The sequence below is a fragment of the Vipera ursinii genome (genome assembly GCF_947247035.1).
Source record: "Vipera ursinii genome assembly, chromosome: 6".
NCBI lineage: Eukaryota > Metazoa > Chordata > Lepidosauria > Squamata > Viperidae > Vipera > Vipera ursinii.
In genome coordinates, this window is record NC_139515.1 from 56,269,056 (window position 1) to 56,290,191 (window position 21,136).

The following is a 21,136-nucleotide window of genomic DNA, read 5'->3' on the forward strand; positions in this document are numbered from 1 at the left end:
TTCTATTTTAATATTAACAATATAAACATGTAGCAAATATGCCTAGGTGGTAATTTTAATATACAACATGAAAATAAAAATTACAAATAAAATTGAGATTTTTGTAGTTTAATCATTTTTATATGGCTTACATAATATAACTGACTGACCTTGAAGCAATGTAGCAATTTGGAGTGACTGTTGTGATGGATGTTCTTTCAAAATATCTAAAACCGTTCTGCCTAAGTTGTCCTTTATATTGGCATCAATTCCTGAAATAAATATGCAGAATAGAAAACAGGGGGGAAAGGGATATAATATGGAACATTTAAGATTCCAATCCTAAAACCCAAATTTTCTGCCTAGATAGTGAGAGAATTAAGTTAAGGTGAACAAATATGAGTTCAGCAGAGAGGAATTCGGTCAATGGACAGATAGATCTCTCATGTTAGTCCAAACCTGTGCTTGGTAAGCATTGCTGTTTTTGCCAGCAACAGGCCTTGAATATCTAGGAAACATAGATGACTAAAGTGCTCTGGATCTAAGCCGCTTGGTTTCCTATATTCAGTCCTATCAGGTGGGATCTGTTCTCAGTATTTTCCCTTGCATTAAAATCAGCTGGTTAAATATTCAAGAAGTAGTCAGTAATTTAAGAAAAATAAACTATTAATATGCATTCACAGAAACACAAACACAGATAAAAACATATATCATTCAGCTCTACCCAAGCTAAACTAGAAAGACTTTGGAATTGTTGGATAAGTACCCTTCCCATCTGCTCTATATTATTCTGAGGTAAATGTTTTCTAGAACATAAACTTAAATACTTCAAGCCCAATTATTTAATAAAAGGCAACTTCACTGAAAACAGGTACTTTTGACTAATGCACATATAATCATATTAGCCTTCTCAAAATTTTATATTATGAACTATATAAATCCCAATGCCTAAGAAATCTAATTATTCTATTGTTTTAAGTCACCTAAGACATTACTGTAACTAATCAATAGCCTTGGTATATGCAGTTGTACCTCTTCTAAGATCAGCAACCCTTCATAGTCACTCAGGTCCTGATCACCTTAGGACTTGACTATTGCAACATGTTCTATTTGAGCTGCCCTTGAAGACCACCCAGAAGCTTCCCTGATTCAGAATCCAGCAGTGCAGCCAGTGATGGGCATGCCTTGTTGTTGTTGTTATTATTATTGTTATTGTTACATAGTCAATATCCATAGTCAGCAGACATACCAATACTCCTGCCTCCTATTTACCCAGCTGGCTTTCCTGTCTAAGGGAGTCTAGGTCAGCATTATGCCAAACTGGCCATGTAATAAGTTTGCTTCATGAGTTGCACTGGTTGCCAGTTTGCTTCTGGGTATGACTGAAGTGCTGGTTGCTACTTATAAAGCCTTATATGGCATAGGGCCTGATTACATGAAGAACCATCTGTCTCCCATAGTATCTGCCTTCCTAGTCCAATCGGACAGGGTTGAAACATTCTGGTTTCATTTGCTTAAATAATGCCATCTACCAAAACTCAAAGCACAGCTTCTTTGTAGCAGCCTTACAGAATGAGATTCCCCCTGAGATTTGAATGACACCCACCCTACTAAAGTTTCAAAGATCTAGCTCTTTACGCAAGCCTTTGGCAAGAGTGACTGAAGCCCTCTTTACTTCTTTTTCTTTGTTTCCATCCGGGTTTGTTATCTCCACCATCTTTGATTTATGACTCTGAGTGTTGTTTTCCTGTTACAATATTTAACAATTTCAAGCCATCCAGTGCCACTAAGAGTCAAGTAGTGTATACATTTAATAAATAAACCAATTATTCCTAATATCTAATACCTATTTGATTTAAGAATAAGAAAAATTCCTGTATAACTGTATGAGAATCAGGCCATTGTATAAGAGATCAATTAGAACTGGGTAAAAACTAAAAACTAGTTTCAAAGAAGTTTTAATAGCATTTTTTAACATTTTAAAATAACTAAAAATAACTAAAAATCACTTTAGCAATTATGATTTACCTGTTTCTAAAAGAATGCGTACAACATCTACTTTTCCAAATAAAGCTGCTTCATGTAATGCACTCCCCTTTTCTGTCTAGAAAAAGAAAACATTAATAAAAATAATAATCTAATTATCACAATCAGAAATAACTTTCATGATCAACGTTAACTACAGAGGTATCATTGACTGAGGTTTAATAAATAATAACACAAAATCTGGAATATGGTCCATGAGAATCAATAAAAGGAACGATAATATCAATATTCATGAATACCTCATTCAAAACATGAATCATCAACTGCTTCACTGATACCTGATTTTAATACTACTTACTTATAACAATGGTGAACAACTTTTTGTTGCCAACCATCGCATTTAACAATAAGATATAATGCCAAATAGAAAATGGCAGGTTCTTAAAGAGATGGCTATTTTTTCTTTTTAAAAAACTATGTTAAGCTTACTTTAAGAGCTTTGTGAGAGAGAAAGGGTGTGAGTGGACAACATGTAGAGACAGACAGTACTTTTGGATAATTTTAATAAAGTTTGATAATATAAATTTCCTATTTTTGAACGAGAAGAACTGCCTGAATGAAAAGAAGACATGAAAAGCAGTATGTCAGCAATTTTATGTAGTAACATTGAGACTTTCTGCCATAGAGAGCAAAATGAAATGGAAGTAACTGAACTTAGAACAGAAATTGTGCATAAACATTCTACACCATCAACTTTCCTTCTATGGCTCCCTTCCCTGACTGGTCAAGCAACAGAATCTAATCAAGATCTATTGTAGGGTTGTTGTTTTTAATGCAGTAGTCCACTTCCTTACTCAAACTACTATAAATGGTTTCTTTTTTATTATTTGTAACATAAATTGCCTTAATCTTATGATGCTTACGATATCAGGAAGATAATTAACAGCAGCAGCAGGTAATAAAACACCCCAACCAAAGCAGAGCAGAAAAGGATTAAGTGCATATGAAGATTTGAACATTTTCTGCATTTTAGGTACAATGTTTTCAGAATCTGGAATGTGTTCTACATTGTCTCCATGGTAAAATTATGGTACTACTCACACCCTGATGAAAAATAATTGTGTGGGTATAAAAAAATTATTTTAGTCCCTGTATATGTAAACATAAGAACAAAAGCATTAGTTGTTCATTATGTACTTTTCCAAATGTATGTAGCATAATCATTTAGTTAGGCCCCCAAATATGATTAAAATCAGGTGTATAATAATTATAGCAGAATAAATACACTATTATATCATTAGAATATGCACACCTATACACACCCCCAAAATAGGGGTGTGTAGAGCTGTATAGGCACAGCAGTTAGTATTGGTTGGGAAGGAATAGTCTACAAGACAGTCAAAAGAAGTGCTATTACAATAAGTTCAGATTCTGCAATGTTTAGTGGAAGACTTACAAACATCACAGAAATTAACACAGAAATTAATTTGTATACAGTATACAGCAGGGGTCCCCAACCCCTGGTCCGTGGACTGGTACCAGGCTGCAGCATGCCAGCAACCGAGCTGCACAAACAAGCAAAGCCCCATCCGCAGGATGCAGGCAGCACACAAAACCACACTCCCTCTGGTCCGTGGAAAAACCTCTCTCCACGGAACCAGTCGCTGGTGCCCAAAAAGTTGGGGACATCTGGTATACAGTAAACTTACTAATATGAATCAGTAAAATTGATCAACAAGTATTGTTTTGTGTTAAACAAAGACATAGTCTATAAATATCAGTTAATATAAATTTGGAAGTTAGATGAAATGCATACAGAAGAACATGACAAACTACCATAATAAAACATCATTTGAATTACTGTAATGAATATACTAATCATGAAGGTAATCAAATTGATCCATTACTTTCATTTTATTTATTTTATTTAATAATAATAATAATAATAATAATAATAATAATAATAATAATAATAATAATAATAGGTTGGAAGGGACCTTGGAGGTCATCTAGTCCAACCCCCTGCTAAGGCAGGAAACCCTATACCATTTCAGACAATTATTTATTTATTGGTTTTATATACCGCCCTATTCCTGAAGGACTCAGGGCGGTTTACAGGGCAAAGTTAAAAACAATATAAGTTAAAATAGAGTTAAAATAAAACACTCCCAACCCCCTAAGACGCCGCAGTAGGATACCATGGTCTATGGTATCAAAAGCCACTGAGAGATCTAACAGGACTAGGACAGAGGAACAACCCCTGTCCTGAGCCCGCCAGAGATCATTTACCAGCGCGACCAATGCCATCTCCATGCTGTACCCAGGCCTAAAGCCCGATTGGTACGGGTCTAGGTAATCAGTTTCCTCCAGGAACAAAGGAAGCTGATGCGCCACCACGCTCTCAGCAACCTTCGCTAAAAAGCGAAGGTTGGAGACCGGATGATAGTTGTTTAAAATAGCCGGGTCCAGAGCAGGCTTCTTGAGGAGGGGCCTCCCCACCGCCTCCTTTAAGGCAGCAGGAAAGATACCCTCCCTCAAAGAAGCAGTTATTACTGCCTGGAACCAGCCTCGTGTCTCCTCCAGAGCTGCATACACCAGCCAGGAGGGGCATGGGTCCAATAAACACGTGGTGGAACTCAGTCTCCTCATGATCCTGTCCACTTCATCCAGGGTCACAGGATCGAATTCATTCCAAATGACGTTCTCAAGACCACTCAATTCCTCCCCGTCAGTCTCCACCCAGTCAGAATCCAGACTGGCCCGAATCTGAGTGATCTTGTCCACAAGATGATGACTAAACTCCTCGGCCTGCCCCTGCAAGCGCTCCTCCCTCACCTCCTGATTAAGGAGGGAGCGGGTCACCCTAAACAGGGCGGCCGGGTGATTATCTGCGGACGCGATGAGGGCAGTGAAGTAATTAGACTTCGCTGTCCTCATCGCCGTGAGGTAAAACCTCGTAGCAGTTCTCAACCGCAATCGGTCAGATTCAGACCGGCTGGATCTCCAACTGCTCTCCAGACCCTGTCTCCGACGCTTCATCTCCCGGAGCTCCACAGAAAACCATAGGCCCATCGGGATCTGCGCCGGATCAGGAGTTGCAAGGGTACAACACGGTCGAGCGCCTTGGTGGCAGCCCTTTCCCAGGCATCCACCAAGGCATCAGCTGGGCTGTGAGTGAGGGAGATAGGTATAGACCCAAGCGCCATCTGAAACCGTTCCAGATCCATTAGGCGCCTGGGGTGGAACCATTATGTAATATCTAATTAAATGTTTAAGCACAGAAAAAACATTGGATTAACCAAAATATTGTGCAAACTGATTTTCCTTAGTTAATGGTACCCAGAGCATGCTCCTTCTGCTAGATGGGGTAGATAGGTAAAGACCATTGAGGAGAGACAGTCCTGTAAATAACTCAGTAGAGGTGAAGATGCTCGGCCACCTTGGCAAAAGCATTGTGGAACAGGTGCTCTGGTTTCTTTGAGCAGCCTACAGGATTCCATATGTTTTGGACATCATTTTACAGAGAACACCAATGTGCTTGTAGACAAGGAAATCATTGGGTCAACCATGGAATCTTTAGGATAAGCTGAAAGTCAACAGCTGATATGACCAAGAGCTGGAAAGGTTCATGGTGCTGCTACATATGTCAGATCACTGGTGCAGGGAGCATCCATCAATAGTCTTCACTGACACTACAGGACTATGCATATAGGGATTCTGCTCTGGTCGATAAAGGCAATGTTAATGAAACTGCAAAATACCCTAGAACCAATGGTTGTATATATTTGGATCAGGCAATAATGAAACCTATAGCTCTACTGGCATCTTGAAGTTATTCAGGATTGCAAATTTCACCCCTGAACTTAGTGCCTCAGACTGACATGGAAGATGCTATTTCTCACCTGATGTCCCTTGAAATACTTTTCAGGATACTGTTGGCATACTGATTTGACATTTGACACTTATCTAATGTTGTTGGTTCTTCTTAGATTCAGTTAGTTTGACTATGACTGCAACTAAATTGTATGGGTCATTTTACATTTGCTGCAGGATACTCACTGAATCTTAGATCATTAAAAGCATGTAGCTCAGCAGTTTGAGACCCCGTGCCATGAGACAGAGTGAGCTATCGTCATTTGTCTCAGCTTCTGCTAACCTAGTAGTTCAAAAGCATGCAAATGCAAGTAGATGAACAGGTACCACATATAAGCATGCAGGAAGGTTATAGCATACTATTTTTTGCTCTATGCTTTGTGCTGTGGCATGATGTCATGCTGGCCACATGATCATGGAAACATCTCCAGAAAATGTTGGCTTACAAAATAGAGATGAGCTTTGCCCCTTATAGTTGCTCACAACTTGCAGGGTAAAACCTGCGGAGACACCTTTACCTTAATCATTGGGGCAAGTTCCAATTCTTGCTTATGATTATTACTAAGATTTTGTGACAGAACCTGTGTAGATCCACTGTACCTTGTGTGCTTCAAGGCATCCAGGAATCCTTACACAAAGTTGGATAAGTTTGTATAGTATAGTAGGACCAGACCAGGTCATCCAAGATTGTATTTAAGAATCCTTCCTGGAACTGGTCTAGAAGTTATGCATCATCTAGGCTGAATCCTTTGTTATTAGTTTGAATCCAGAGGTGTATTGTATCACAGAACACACCCCCTTGGCACAGGTGGTGCATCCTTCAATTTGCTGTCTTAACCTTGATAAGGTCTTTAGAAGTCTGAGAGAATTCTTCTATGAAGATTCTCCAATTCTGTAGGATGGTAGTTTCAGCTACAAAACATAGGCTGGCCTATTTAGCTGCAGAACCAGTCAATAAACTTAAAATGAACCCCACTTCATGAACTTCCAAATTCTAGAGCAAGGATAAATATTGGAACCTTTGGCAGATATAGTGGAAATGTATGGTGGTAACTAAGATTTGTGAGGAGCTAGAGTCAAACATATACTAGAACAGCATTTGGATTTGAGGCATAACCCTAACCCTAAATACACTGGATTCCCCACCCTAAATTCTACAAGATTTCACTTCTTCCTTTTTTTCCTTCCCTCCCTATAACGCTAGTTTCCCAGGAAGATTCCAAGAATAAATGCATCATACTACCATTCCTTCTTATGTGTTTATCCTCACTAAAGGAATTATGCTAATTCAGGGATTAGCCACCCAGCACTCTTAGCTTCAGCTCTAGAAGGATTAAGTTACAAGTCATTTGTATGTGTATTCTGATCTAATTAGGCCTCTACAGCTTTCCAGATGTTCTCCTAGCCTTAAAAAATTGGGCAGCTATAAAAGATTGGACAATAAGATCGGAAGACCCAATCTGACGCTCTACAGGAAACTGCCCTGAATAAAAGGTGACCCTAGCTTTTCAACAAGACATTTTTGGAGTATTATTTAATTTGACCTTTATAGCCAAGCTTTATCTTATTTTTCCTGGCAAATTGGAAGCCAAGATTCAGATGAAATTTGTCTGAATCCAGACCATCAGGCCTAGCCAATGCTAAATTCCAATTCTTGGTGACAACCCTTGTCCCCTGAAACTAAGCCCCCTGCCCCCTATATATGAAGACCTGAAGGCCTTTAGAAAAGCAGTTAAGTCCTTTCTCCATGCCATTGGGTCAGGATGAGCAAAGTTCCCAACTGGTATATTTTAATCCTGAAAGTTTGCTTTAGTAGTATGTCATATTTTTCTTTTGTATTTTTGTTTAATAATTGTATATGCTGTCCAGACTCTCATTGTTTAAATTAGACAGTGATATAAAGTTTAATTTATTAACTGATTACATATAACTAATCTAAATAAATTGAACATGATTCATATGTGTTCTGATGAGACAGGTCAGATGAGTTTCTACCAATTCTATCAATTTGACAGCTCATATATGCTCATATAATGTCTCTCTCTAGCCTTGGAATCACTGGTTCCTGCCTTACCAGTTTCACTTTTAACAATGGCCACAATCATTTACAAAGGCAAATTCAATTATTGTTTCATTAGAAATATAATGTTGTATGACCAGCAGTTCAGGTCAATCATTGCTCAGTCACTGGAGTTAAAGCTTCTTTTGAGGCATCTCTTTTTCTCTCCCAAAGCCATCCATGTGCTTTTATTGTTGTGAACTGTAATAGTCAGTTTTTCTGTTGCATATATCTTGGCTCTAGATCAGGGGTGTTAAACTCACTGCGTCACGTGACATATTGTGACGTATCATGCCTTTTTTCTCATTGCCGGAACTGGGGTGGGCGCGGCTTCCACGTGATGCATCTGGCCTGCAGAATAGCAGTTTGACACCCCTGCTCTAGATCATAAGCAAGTAAGTTATTATCTAGTCACGTCCTGATCCTAGTTGTGAAGCTAGGTCTTGAATAAAGGATTCAGGGTTTGGAGAGCTAACATTTTTAGTCATAACTGGCAGGACATCCTTGGCAGCTGAGCCAAAATCAAAGAGAACATATAACATATTGAAAGGTGATGCCAGGCTATCTGATTCTTCTTTGCTCTGAACAATTTGAAAAAGGCTGAAGAAAAACTAGAGCTGAGCCCTTAATAATGTCTTATGTTGTATAGCTAGGTATGACTGCAACAGAGTGGTTCTCACTGTTAATAAAATTCTGGTATGCCTATCAATATTGTAGGAGAAACAATTCACCATAAAGATTAATTTTAAAAGCTTTCTCTAAATGACTGGGAAAATGATTAATCAGGACAGCAAACTTTAGTACAGTTGTGAATCTTTAATTATCTAGCACCAGGTGGCTATTGCAGATGCTTTAAGAGAGTTATGAGTAGGGCTTTCCTAAATCAGATTTGTCACAAACCTGCTTTTACAGGTGTCCAAATATTACCCAGCTTGCCCCACCCAATAAATATTAGGAAACATAATTTAGCTGAGGGCAGAAGCCATTTGTTATGCCCAAACCAGAAACTATAAGCTGTTATTATTTGCCATTATGAATGTGTTAAATGTGAAACTATAGGGACATATGATTTGCCCACCTTTATTTAAATAGTGCAATATTTTTTTAAAATTACTAACTTGGCAGCTGACATCCATTCCAGCTTCTAGCAGCTCTTGTACCACAGCTTTATGACCATTACGTGCAGCAAGATGTAAAGGAGTATGCTTTCTTGTGTTACAGCTCATCAGATTTGGATATGCATTGATTATCATCTTCACCACCTGCAGTCGGCCATATAAAGCTGCCAAATCCAATGGAGTTTCTAATTTGTTGTTTCTTATTGTGGGATCTGTAAGTTCTTCAAGCAAAATAGCAACCACTTCTGAGTGTCCATATTGGGCAGCACAGTGCAAAGCTGTTTCATTTTCATTGTTCTGTTAAAAAAGGAAAATAAATAAATGCCTTCTCCAGAATACTATAATACAATACAATTGCTTTTTGAGACATGTTTGTAACACATTGAGCAGATCTAGCAGCAAATAAAAAATTAGTTTTGCTAATAACCTTTAGATGAGATAGTTCTGTTACCTCAATTTCTCTTGTTCTCTAAATGATGCAATCTGCTCACTGGAAAAAGGAATACAAATCTTGATTGTATATAGTCTCATTTGAAAATGTATCTGCATATTTTACTCAAATATTATTGGTACTTAATTATTTCCAATACGATTCTTACCGTATATATTCTGTCTCAATTGTAAAATTAAAAATGGTAAAACATAACAAAAGCATTGCTTCATATTCTGCGTTAGTGGTATCAGGATAGGATTTGTGCATAAAAGAAGACTGCAACTGAGCCCACTAGGATCTTGGAGTCCTATTGGACAATCAGTTAAATATGAGCCAGCAGTGTGCTGCAGCTACCAAAAATGCCAACACAGTCCTAGGCTGCATTAACAGAGGTATAGAATCAAGATCACATGAAGTGTTAATACCACTTTATAATGCCTTGGTAAAACCATACTTGGAATATTGCATCCAGTTTTGGTCATCACAATATAAAAAAAGATACCGAGACTCTAGAAAGAGTGTAGAGAAGAGCAACAAAGATGATTAGGGGACTAAAGGGTAAAACATATGAAGAACAGCTGCAGCAATTCAGTATTAAGGAAAAGAAGGACTAGGGGTAACATGATAGCAGTGTTCCAATATCTAAGAGGTTGCCACAACCTATTCTCCAAAGCACCTGAAGGCAAGACAAGAAACAGTGGATGGAAACTAATCAGGGAGGGAACTAACCAAGAACTACGGAGAAATTTCCTGACAGTTGGAATACCGTATATACTTGAGTATAAGCCGAATTTTTCAGCCCACTTTTTGGGCTGAAAAATCCACTTCGGCTTATACTCCAGTGAACAAGAAAAGAACTTCCACCCCCCAGTTTGGAGAGCTGCTGCTTTCGTCAAACATGGACGACGACAGCAGCTCTCCAAACAGGCGGCAGCGGTTTGGAGAGCTGCGCGCACAGCTCCGCCACCACCTCTGCAAGCCTCCGCTGAGAGAATGGGGCGGTGGAAGCTTGCCACCCATTTTCTCGGCGAAGACTTCTTTCGGGGGATCCAGCCTCTGCCGTCCCCTTTTCTCAGGTGGGCTCTGCCAAGACGAGAGAATGGGGCAGCAAGCCGAGAAGGGGGCGGCAGAGGCTGGATCCCCCGAAAGAAGTCTTCGCCGAGCAAATGGGCGGCAAGCTTCCACCGCCCCATACTTCACGGAGCGCTCCAATGCCCCATTCTCTCAGCAGCTTGCCACCCCGTTCTCTCATCTCAGCAGAGACGTCTTTCAGGAGATCCAGCCTCCACCATCCCATTCTCTCGGCGGAGCGCTCCACCGCCCCATTCTCTCGGCAGCTTGCCACCCGTTCTCTCATCTCAGCAGAGACGTCTTTCGGGAGATCCAGCCTCTGCCGTGCTGCACCGAGAAAACAGCAAGCCGCCCCATTCTCTCGGCGGAGCACTCCACTGCCCCATTCTCTCGGCGGCTTGCCACCCCGTTCTCTCATCTCAGCAGAGACGTCTTTCGGGGGATCCAGCCTCCAGCTGCTGCATTTCCCAGCCTCGGCTTATACTCGAGTCAATAACTTTTTCCTGTTTTGGGGGGTAAAATTAGGGGTCTCGGCTTATACTTGAGTCGGCTTATACTCAAGTATATACGGGTAATTGATCATTGGAATGGGTTTCCTCCAGAAGTTGGGAGTGCCCCAAAACTGGAAGTTTTTAAGAGGTTGGACAACCATTTGTCTGAAATGGTATAGGTTTTCTGCTTGAGCAGTGGGTTGGACTAGAAGACATTCAAAGTCCCTTTCAACTCTGTTATTCTGTTAACTGATTAAATTAATTAAATAAATAAAGATAAATAAATAAATTTTATCAGATATATTTCTCCATCTCATGTCAATTTACAATAAATAATAATAAATAATATGATGCATACTCCTCTTGTCTGAACAAGACTTTCCAGGAAGTGACATTGGTTGGGTCCATAGGGTAATGGATGCCTTTTTGTGAAAGGTGTGGTAGCACATGCTTTGAAAGAGGCAATAATTCACTTTTTCTTGAAGAAGTCATTGTTGGATACTAACAGAACTGGACAATTCTCATCCAGTTTCCAGCTTTCCCTTTTCAAGTTTTATTTTATTTATTAAATTTATATGCTACCTATCTCCCCAATGGTTGTTGAGAAGTTTGTTGTCTTGTAACTCCACATGATCTTGGAGGAAGCAAATTAGCTGCACACCTTTCAATCAGGATTCAGTCCTGATAATATGGTAGCATATAGACAATGTTGATCAACCTTTGGTAGACTCAGGATGGAGGTAATTTATCCATGCTGGCCCTCAATCTCTCAGTGGCCTTTGATAATATCAATCATAGTATCCTCTGAGTCATCTCAGAGGATTGGGAGTGAAGCATATGCTGATGCACTAGTTCTCCTTCCTTCAGGGTTGATTCATATCACTCTGGTAGGTGGGAAGAGCTCCATGGCTGAATACCCTGCTTCGCAAGATTCCTTGGTACTCTGTTCATTTCCTGTTCCTATTTAACATCTCCATGGAACTCCTGGGAAGATTATCAGTTGAAACTGAGTGAGATATTCAACTATATATTTATGTTATGAACTGACCAAAGGATGCAATCAGAGCCTGGAAGCCATGGAAGCGCAGATGGAGAAGAACAGGCTTCAGTTCAGCTGGTGAGACTGAATGGGTGTGGGTTTTAAGACACACACCTGACCCCCAGATCTACAAATTTTCCATCTTTAGAATTAGAGCACAATTTGAGGGTCTTCCTGGACTCACCACTCCTGCTTGAAGAGGAGATGGCAGCCTGGCTAGGAAGGCCTTTACACAGGTTCACTTTGCGAACCAATTGAGCCCTGGATTGAGATGCCCTATTTGCAGTCATTAATGCCTTACGCACTTCTTGGTGGGTTTACATTAATATGGGCTAGATGGGTCTGTCCTTGAAAGACTGGAAGTGGTCCAAAGTGCAACAACAGCTGGCAATTTGGGGCATTCCATGATATGCCAATTTAATGCCCCTGATTTGTCAGTTACATTGTCTACCATTGAGGTTCTATGTGCAATACAATGCAATGTACAATTTAAGGTGCTGGTTATCACTTGTAAAGCTCTACATGACACAGAATCAGGTTATTTGTGGAACCACCTGTCTGATTATTTCAGGTCCTATCTTTTAGATAGCATTGTCTTGTGGGACCTAGGAATCATATTTCCTTTGTCACTGAACCTGTCCTGTGGAACAGCATTTTCCCCAAGATCTGGATGGCCCCAATTCTGTTCACCTTTTGGAAGATGTTTAGAAATTTGGATTTACCCATAGGCATTTGTTCCACATGGTTCAATGAGTCTGGTTTGATTGGTTGGTTGGTGTATTAGTAATTCAAAGCAGGGTTTTTTCTTGACTGTGGATGGTATTGTGTCACTGTTTTTCTAATATTGAATTTTTAAAATTCTGTTTGGTTTTGATTTTGATTTTAACCTTCTGTGCACTGCCTACAGCCATTTTGGTAAGATAAGTGTGCAAGTACATTTCCTAAATAATTAAATAAACATTGATCTAATTTGCTTGAAATAGTACATTATTGATGCTAGTTGTATTGAATATCACATTTAAAAATATTGCTTACTATTTAGAGTAGGCAGAAACATTTTTCTTTCCAGAACATTACTAGCAACAATAATATATATTTTTTTAAAAATCTAGATGAGTAGATAAACATTTCTGCTCCTCAAATTTAGAGTTAAACATGTCTATTTAAGGAAATGAACTGACAAAAAGAGATATGAAAAGTATTACATTTTCAGTTTCACATATGTTGAAATAATTCGTCAGTGTTGGGAAACTGTAGAGTTCGGGGTCACTTATAAATATAATCATAAAATATCCACACAGTGATCAGCCATTATTTTCCAGGAAAGGAAAAAAGCAGATTTATACATTAATCCATACCAATATTTTAAAAATAAATTGTACTTTAATGTCATCCATTCTCTGAAGACCAATATCAAATTCTCACTCTTCTAGTCATTTTTCAGTGTAAAAATATTAAAAATTGCAACTCAGGACAACTAGTATCTTAGCAAACTTTGTTTTGGTCCTATCATTTCAATTGTGTTATTACAAGTTTTTACATTGAATAGTTATTATATTTAACACAAGTAACAAAAAGTACTGTGTTTATATACAATATTGTGTTTCCCAGAATATTTTTGCTATATAGATTTTTGCCAGAAAATATGTAGTAGAATAGTCTCAGCCACAAGCATAATGAACATATTTTAAAAGCCATGCATGCATAATTGCTTGATTTAAATATGCAATGAGGTATTCAATTTATCATACAAGGTTATTTTGATAATTCCTGTATATAAATTACAGGAATAAAATATGTATCTGGAAAAGCACACATTGAGCTTGGGTTATATATTTTACCCAATTCAATGTATTTGCAAAGAGCATGTTCCAGCAAAATTCAGTATGACTTTACCTGGGACTCAAGATGCAGATTGAAACTGACTAAAAATGAGAGTGTCTAGTCAATTTCAATCTTGTGTCAATGTCATTGATAAAACCCTCTGTTGCAGTTCTACTGCAACTGCTGAGTTGACCCTAAGAGAAAAAGGAAGAGGGAGGGAAAGTAGAAAGCAAGGAGAGAGAAAGACAGAAATAAGGAAGATAGAAAACAACAGACTTACAGAGCAAGACACATAAAGGACAAGAAAAGAAAAGAGAACAGGAAACAGTTTTTGAAACTTCTCTACTTTCCATATGACTTTTTGCTGATATTTTCAAACATTAAAGATTATTATTATATGAACCCAGTTTATGTGATTGTTCACATAAAACATGTCAATGAGATTATGAAAGTCTTAAAGAGAATATAATTTTGCAATAATATTTATTAAAAAGTAATAATTCTTCTCAATTAAACAAATTTAAATCTTAAAATTTATTTTACTTTAAGATCTTGCTTACTTCTCTTTATGTTTGAGATAATACACAAGATGTGGCATTTCTACTTGAAATGCCATCTCTCAAGAGATTAAATTGCTGCTAACAATGCCTTTGAGAGCTAGATTTAAAAAAAAAAATCTTAAATTTGAGAGTTAATCATTCCAGCATGAATACGTCCTACTGTTCTTTGTAAATATCTGTTCCCCTATTATTGCATTGTGGTTATTGATGTTTTGATTTTAAATCATTTTCAAAAACTTTATATCAGTTTATTACTTATCTTAATTATTTTATAATCTATACACATGTATATATAATATTTTACTCCAAGGTTCTTAAGACAATGTCTGTGCTAAAACATTTTCAATGGGTATATTAAAAATGTGTCCTGATTTTCATGTAAGGATTTCCAAAATATTTCAGAAATAAAATGTAAACTGTAAAAAGTACTACTGAAGATATCTCCTTCTATCAAATGGCAGTGGGGAGAAAAACCTGGTGTTTTTAAAATTTCATTCCATTCCTATGTTATATCTTGTCTCCAGAAAACTGGACAGCACCTTCCTGGATAATATTTAGAAAGGCCTTAAAACCAAGTTTTTACACAGATCTTTCAATTTAGTAAAATTAATTATTTTTAAGAATTGACATGCTCACTTATTATTATTATTATTATTATTATTATTATTATTATTATTATTATTATTTTATATACCGCCCTATTCCTGAAGGACTCAGGGCAGTTTACAGGGCGAATTAAACAATACAAATAAATACAATTAAAATAGAATTAAATTAAGACTAGCCCACAATTAAAACAAATTAAAATTTAAAATTTAAGTTAAATTAAAAACCCCTCAGTCCAGGCCAGAAAGATCAAATAACCAAGTTTTCAGGTCCCGGCGAAACGAGCAAAGATTCGGGGCAGTCCGAAGTTCCACCGGCAGTTCATTCCATAGTGCAGGCGCGCCCACAGAGAATGCCCTCCCCCTTGGAATCACCCGCCGGCATTCCCTAACCAGCGGAACCCTAAGGAGGCCCTCCCTGTGGGAGCGCACAGGACGATGGGAGGCTGATGCTTAATATGGATGTTAGGCTGATTTCTTTCAAATTGCACTACTAATTTTATAGCTTTAACAGCTTTATATTTAGTTTTATACAGTGAGTCCTTATGGTATTGGCAATATATAAACAAACTAAATAAAACAGGCAAAAAAGGACCTTGTTTCTTTTCATCCATGTTTCCAGAAAAGTAACAAATCCTGATATGTTTAGCAGATTCCTAGCTTGTTATATCTGAATCAAGAATTGTATTTCAACATAATTTTTTAAAAAATGTTTCCTTATTGTTTAAAATATCAACTTCAAATACTTATTTAACAAATTTATTTTAAAAACTGATTGCCCATTTACATTTAACAAACCAAGAAAATTCTTCTATACTTCACACAGCTTGCTTTCTCTGCTGATTCACACATTTACTTATTATACTATAACATTTTGCCTAGTAAACATCATAGTCACCTACCCTATGATTGTTTATGAATATACTGTTATTTCTTTGTTATAACATTGCACTCCCTGTCATAACTAACATTTATTACTCCAGTTTCCTGATTCTAAAGTTATCATTTGTACAGTACTTGCAATTTAGCAATCTGATTTTTTTAAAAAAGCAACCAGAAGTAAACTATAATTTCAGATACAGCAACTTTCTTTCATACATTTTTCTTTCTTTCTTTTTCATAAACATGCCTATAAAGAAAGCAGCTACTATACTCTGTGGCTCTAATTCCTGGGAATAAATGTTATTTTCAACATTCTGAAACTCTACATTAGATGTTCTTATACCAAAACTATAGGAATTATGTAAAGGTAGTATTTTTTTCAATTTAACAATGAAATAAAAGTTTGTTTTAAACAAGTGACACATTCTACACTCTTTTCAACTAGAAATCTGACAAACAAGCCAAATACTCAAATTTTCCATTTTGTAAAATTCATTTATATTAAATATACTTTAAACGTTCTCTAGATCCATCAAATTTACAGTATATTTATTTTTTCTAGTTTTTCCTAAATATTTTCTAGGAGAAAGGAAGAAGGATGATTAGAACATTTTCCTAGCTTCATAATGGTCTTATAATAGATACAAAAAACTTAAGTCTTTTCTCTCCACTAGTTTAAAGTAATAACAGCTTACCCTTTGCAATCCTATTATGCCTATAGTATTTTTTTAGATGGAAAACTCTTTAAAAAACAGTACTGTAATTGTAATGGTATGCATTTCTAGAACACACTGCCTGATAATAGTGAGAGCTTTGAAAAAGAGAAAAACGAATAATAATTTCTGCTATTTTAATATCATTCTAAGGTAGAGGTCCCCAACCTTTTGAGAACCAGAGACCAGTTCCATGGAGAGAGGTTTTTCTGTGGACCGGAGGGGGCGTGCTTTCGTGTACTGTCTGTATCCCACAGATGGGGCTTTGCTTGTTTGTGCGGATCTGTCTCTGGCATGCTGCAGCCCAGTGCCAGTCCACAGACCAGGAGTTGGGGGAGCCTGTTCTAAGGGACTATATGGAAGTGGTAGTATACTTCTAGGATTACATCTGCTGCAATTTAATAGACCATTCTATCAGACTATATATAATCATCAAGACTTTCCTAAGTAATAACAGATAATATGATGATGAATTATATTATATGAATTGCTGATCATATTTTTAATTGAATGTAGATAGTTTTTATATCTGTCTTTATATTGGTTCTTAATTTATTTTTATTGGATTGTTTTGACCTATTGTTGGTTGGCCAGAGTCACTTAGATGAAATAAACAGACATTCAAATTAATTCAAATCAAATTAATGTAGATTTGAATAGCATACATCATGTCTTATTTTATGAAATGCTACCAGAGTGTTTAATATCCAATACTGTTGCATATAGGATGGTTGAATGGAGAATTCTAAAACATTTTGCAAAGCTTACAAATGTTAAAGATCATAGTAAAGTTGTTACAAGTTCCCAGTTTTTAAAATTCTTGATAAAAATATTTACAGAAATAACAGCAACATGCCAGTGTTGATTTAAATAGACCTGCTCTTAATATGACTTTAGTCTCCTTTGATTTTAAGATACAAAACTGTTAGCATATCAATAGAATTATGTTATTTATTTATAGCATGGAATTACAATACTTTTTTGTAGCACAACCAACCTATAAAAATCAGTAGCACTTGTTCCAAATACTATTTTTATTATCTCAATGATAAAATAAGATCTGCTAAAAAGACTGAACTAAATACAATATCATAGTAACTACAAAAAAATCTATTTTGATGTCAGATGTTTGCAAAATTGTTCTACATTGTATAAAACCTCTCATCCATATAACCCTTACCCAGATAAATAATTATTTGCCATGAAGGAACTTCATATGAATCCAGTCATATTTCTGTAAGAACAAAAGGATACTTACTTGTGTTTGCTGAAGATATAAACAAATAAATTTAATAATATCACCTGTTCATTCACTCTGGAATGTGATGGCCCATGATGGATAAGAATCTTCACAATCTCTACATCTCCTTTCCAAGCAGCCAAGTGTATAGGAAAATACCCTTTATTATCTGCCACATTAGTGGATGCTTCATACTGAAGTAATTTGATAACTACATCCCTGAAAAATATTTTAAAAATGCACTAAGGATTGACAGATTCCTTCACAAAACTGTGAATTTATAGCACATACTGATAATATATACCAAAAACAATCACAAAATTATTCTTACAACACTGTCATTAATGCTAAGAAGCAGGAAGCAGATGTGTTTAAGAAATTTTAAAATGATTATAATGATTATAATCATCATACTCTTTAAATCACCACTGAATAAGATATTAGGAATTATATATTCATAAAAGGTTTACTCTCTTGAGAAATGCTTTAATTTGGAAGATGGTAGTTAATGGCTAAATCTCATATTACAAAACAAATATAAATCACAGGAATTACAGAAATATTTCCTATTAGAGGTTCACAGTTAAAGATTTTGAAACTCCTATCTTCCTTCAATGATCTTCTCAGCAATCATATAATAGTAAAAAAAGGTCACTCTTATAGGTTCTGTCAGTGCTTTTTTTGTAAAAGAAAAAGGTGCCGGAACTCACACATGTCATACAACCCACCTTGCCTACCCTACAAGGTTCCATCCAAAAAAGGTGCCGGAACTCCGTTCTGAGTGTTCTATGAGGAAAAAAAGCCCTGCGTTCTGTGAACTATCTTTCCAGCTACAAAGAATTGCTAGGTTTGGAATTTTGTTTCATGAACCACTGAATTTCAAGTAGTTGTTTATAATTAGGCACCATAAGCCAGCATCCCCAATCTTTACAGGTCCCTGGACCAGCAGCGGTGGCGGCAGTATGGGGGGTGGTGGAGAGGGGATGGTTTCATGCATACATCTGCCACTTGCACAAATGGAGCTTTGCACACTTGCTCGCTGCTTGCACAGATTGGTTCTTCAAAAGCTGTAGACCAGTACCTGATTGCAGACTGGGAGTTGGGGACTCCTGCCATAAGCAATTGCTGGAAATTCTGGGTATCAAAATTCCCACAAGCAGAAGGCATGCAAGGCTGCCCTATGATCTTGCTGGCCACTGGATCTTGGACAAAACGGGTTACAGAAAAAGCTCCTGCTCCTGTTTAACCTCTCCTGAGGAACATAATTTTTTATCAGATTTTTGGTACAACTGTTGACTCTTGGTGACTGTCTTAGGCTGACATGCTGCATATGATTCAACCCTTATATTCCAACTCTACTTCCTCATTGCATATCCCTTCTTTTTTTTCAAATTCCTAATTCCCTAATCACATTTTGATTCCGTTTCTTTGATCTTGTGAAGTACCAGATTTTTCTTCACTATCTTTTCTTCAAACAGTATATTTCACTATGAAGTTATATTTTGAGAATATTCTGTATGAGCAGTAGCGAATAAAAAGATTAAATGTACCAAAAGAGCATATCTTGCAAAAAATTATGATAAATAAAACTTTGAAATTTATTTTTGAAAATAAGTGGAAAACCTTACAATTGTCCTGAAGATTATTTTGCTATAATTACAATATTCATCCATCCATGTCAGGTATATGCAACCAGAACCATTTGTGAATAGACTCAAATAGATATTTTATTGTTGATCACTTATCTTTCAAGAGCTGTCTGCCTTGACCTCAGACATTTCCTATCCTGAACCAATTCCAAACTGGAATGTCTCTTTACTCCCCTTAGAGGAGCCCCCTCTACTTTAGCCAATGATTCCACTACAGTCCATTCATTCAAGCTTATACTGACCTAAACCCTATTGAGAACTTTTGGGTCCTTCTTAAATTTGAGATTTACGATGAAGGAAAACAGTACACATCTCTGAACAGTGTCTGGGAGGCTGTGGTTGCTGCTGCATAAAATGTTGATCATCAACAGATCAAGAAATTGAGACTCCATGAAGCTTGTGACTGTTATTGAAAAGAAGAGTGTCCAAAATATTTATTTGTACAATTTGAGTTGTTTATTATTCTCACTTTATCAGATGCAAATAAATGAATGACATGGGCATATTTTTGTTTTTCATTTAGTTGCATGATAATTCTGCACACTAATATTTGCCCAAATAATGTGCACACATAGATAGTCTCCTAAGAAAGCCAAAACCTCAATTTTACTTTGTTAAATATTCAGGTTTGAGGTTTATTAACATTTTGGATTGACCAAGAGCACTGTAGTTGTTCAATAAGAAAATTAATCCTCCAAAGTACAACTTCCCTAATAATTGTGCCCACGGTGTATATGTTACTCAATTTCTAAAGGCTAGCAGCTTACTGATAATAACAACAAATAAAACATAGAAAATAATTATATAAGTATAATATGCCTCCCTGATGTGTTAATGTTTGGGCAGCAGAATCTTAAAGCATCCCTAACTGTTTCTCTGGACAGCCATGAACAGCCAGCAGTTCTAAAATATAACATGAAGGATATGATATGAATACAAATAGTGCTTGATTAACAATGGGAATAGGCTTTAGCCATCACTAAGCGATGTGATCTTAAAGCATGACGTCACATGATACCACTTTGCCACAGCAATTCCAGCACTCAAAGTTCCCTATAAGTGAATCATTGTAGGTCATTAGTGGGGATGTCAGATAATCATTATGTGACCTCCTGTCAGCTTTCCCACTGGTTGGAAGTCAGCAAAGAAGTTTGCAAAAGTTGACTGCAAGGAAGCTGAAATGGCTGGAACTCTAAGTCATAAATATAATTTGTTCAGTGCCATTGCAAGTTTAAATCATTTCTGAATGAGTAGTCATTAACCAATGAAAACCTGTACCTGAGAATTGTTTCAGGTATGTAAGACAATTCTAAGAAGGCTCAAGCAAGAGATCATTGTAGATGACATTCTCCCAAATTTGGGAAAAGCAGCAATTCTCTTTTACCCGATCTTACTGAGTAGACAGATTCAAGCTTGGTTTATTTTCTTGCAGAGGTTTCATTACCCAACTAGGTAACCTCATCAGTGCTCTTCAACTGGTAAAACAGAATTTCTCAAAAAAATAAAATGCAGTGTTCCAGGTATGCCATAAGATGGCACTAGTCTGCTACAAAGTAAATGTTCTTTACTAAGAATATTACAAAGTATTATAGATCTCAAGAATGTCCTAGACCT

General features: G+C 36.9%; 1 protein-coding gene across 1 annotated transcript in view; it reads right to left on the bottom strand.

Moving 5' to 3' along the window:
- Positions 1-21,136, bottom strand: part of ANKS1B (ankyrin repeat and sterile alpha motif domain containing 1B) — a gene marked incomplete at its 5' end in the record, with an annotated part of 324,360 nt that overhangs the window by 283,032 nt on the left and 20,192 nt on the right. Inside the window, 4 exons of the mRNA XM_083366003.1 lie at positions 150-251; positions 2,008-2,083; positions 9,016-9,312; positions 17,936-18,092. Coding sequence (XP_083222129.1) covers positions 150-251; positions 2,008-2,083; positions 9,016-9,312; positions 17,936-18,092 — 632 coding nt within the window. The remainder of the gene's footprint in view (positions 1-149; positions 252-2,007; positions 2,084-9,015; positions 9,313-17,935; positions 18,093-21,136) is intronic.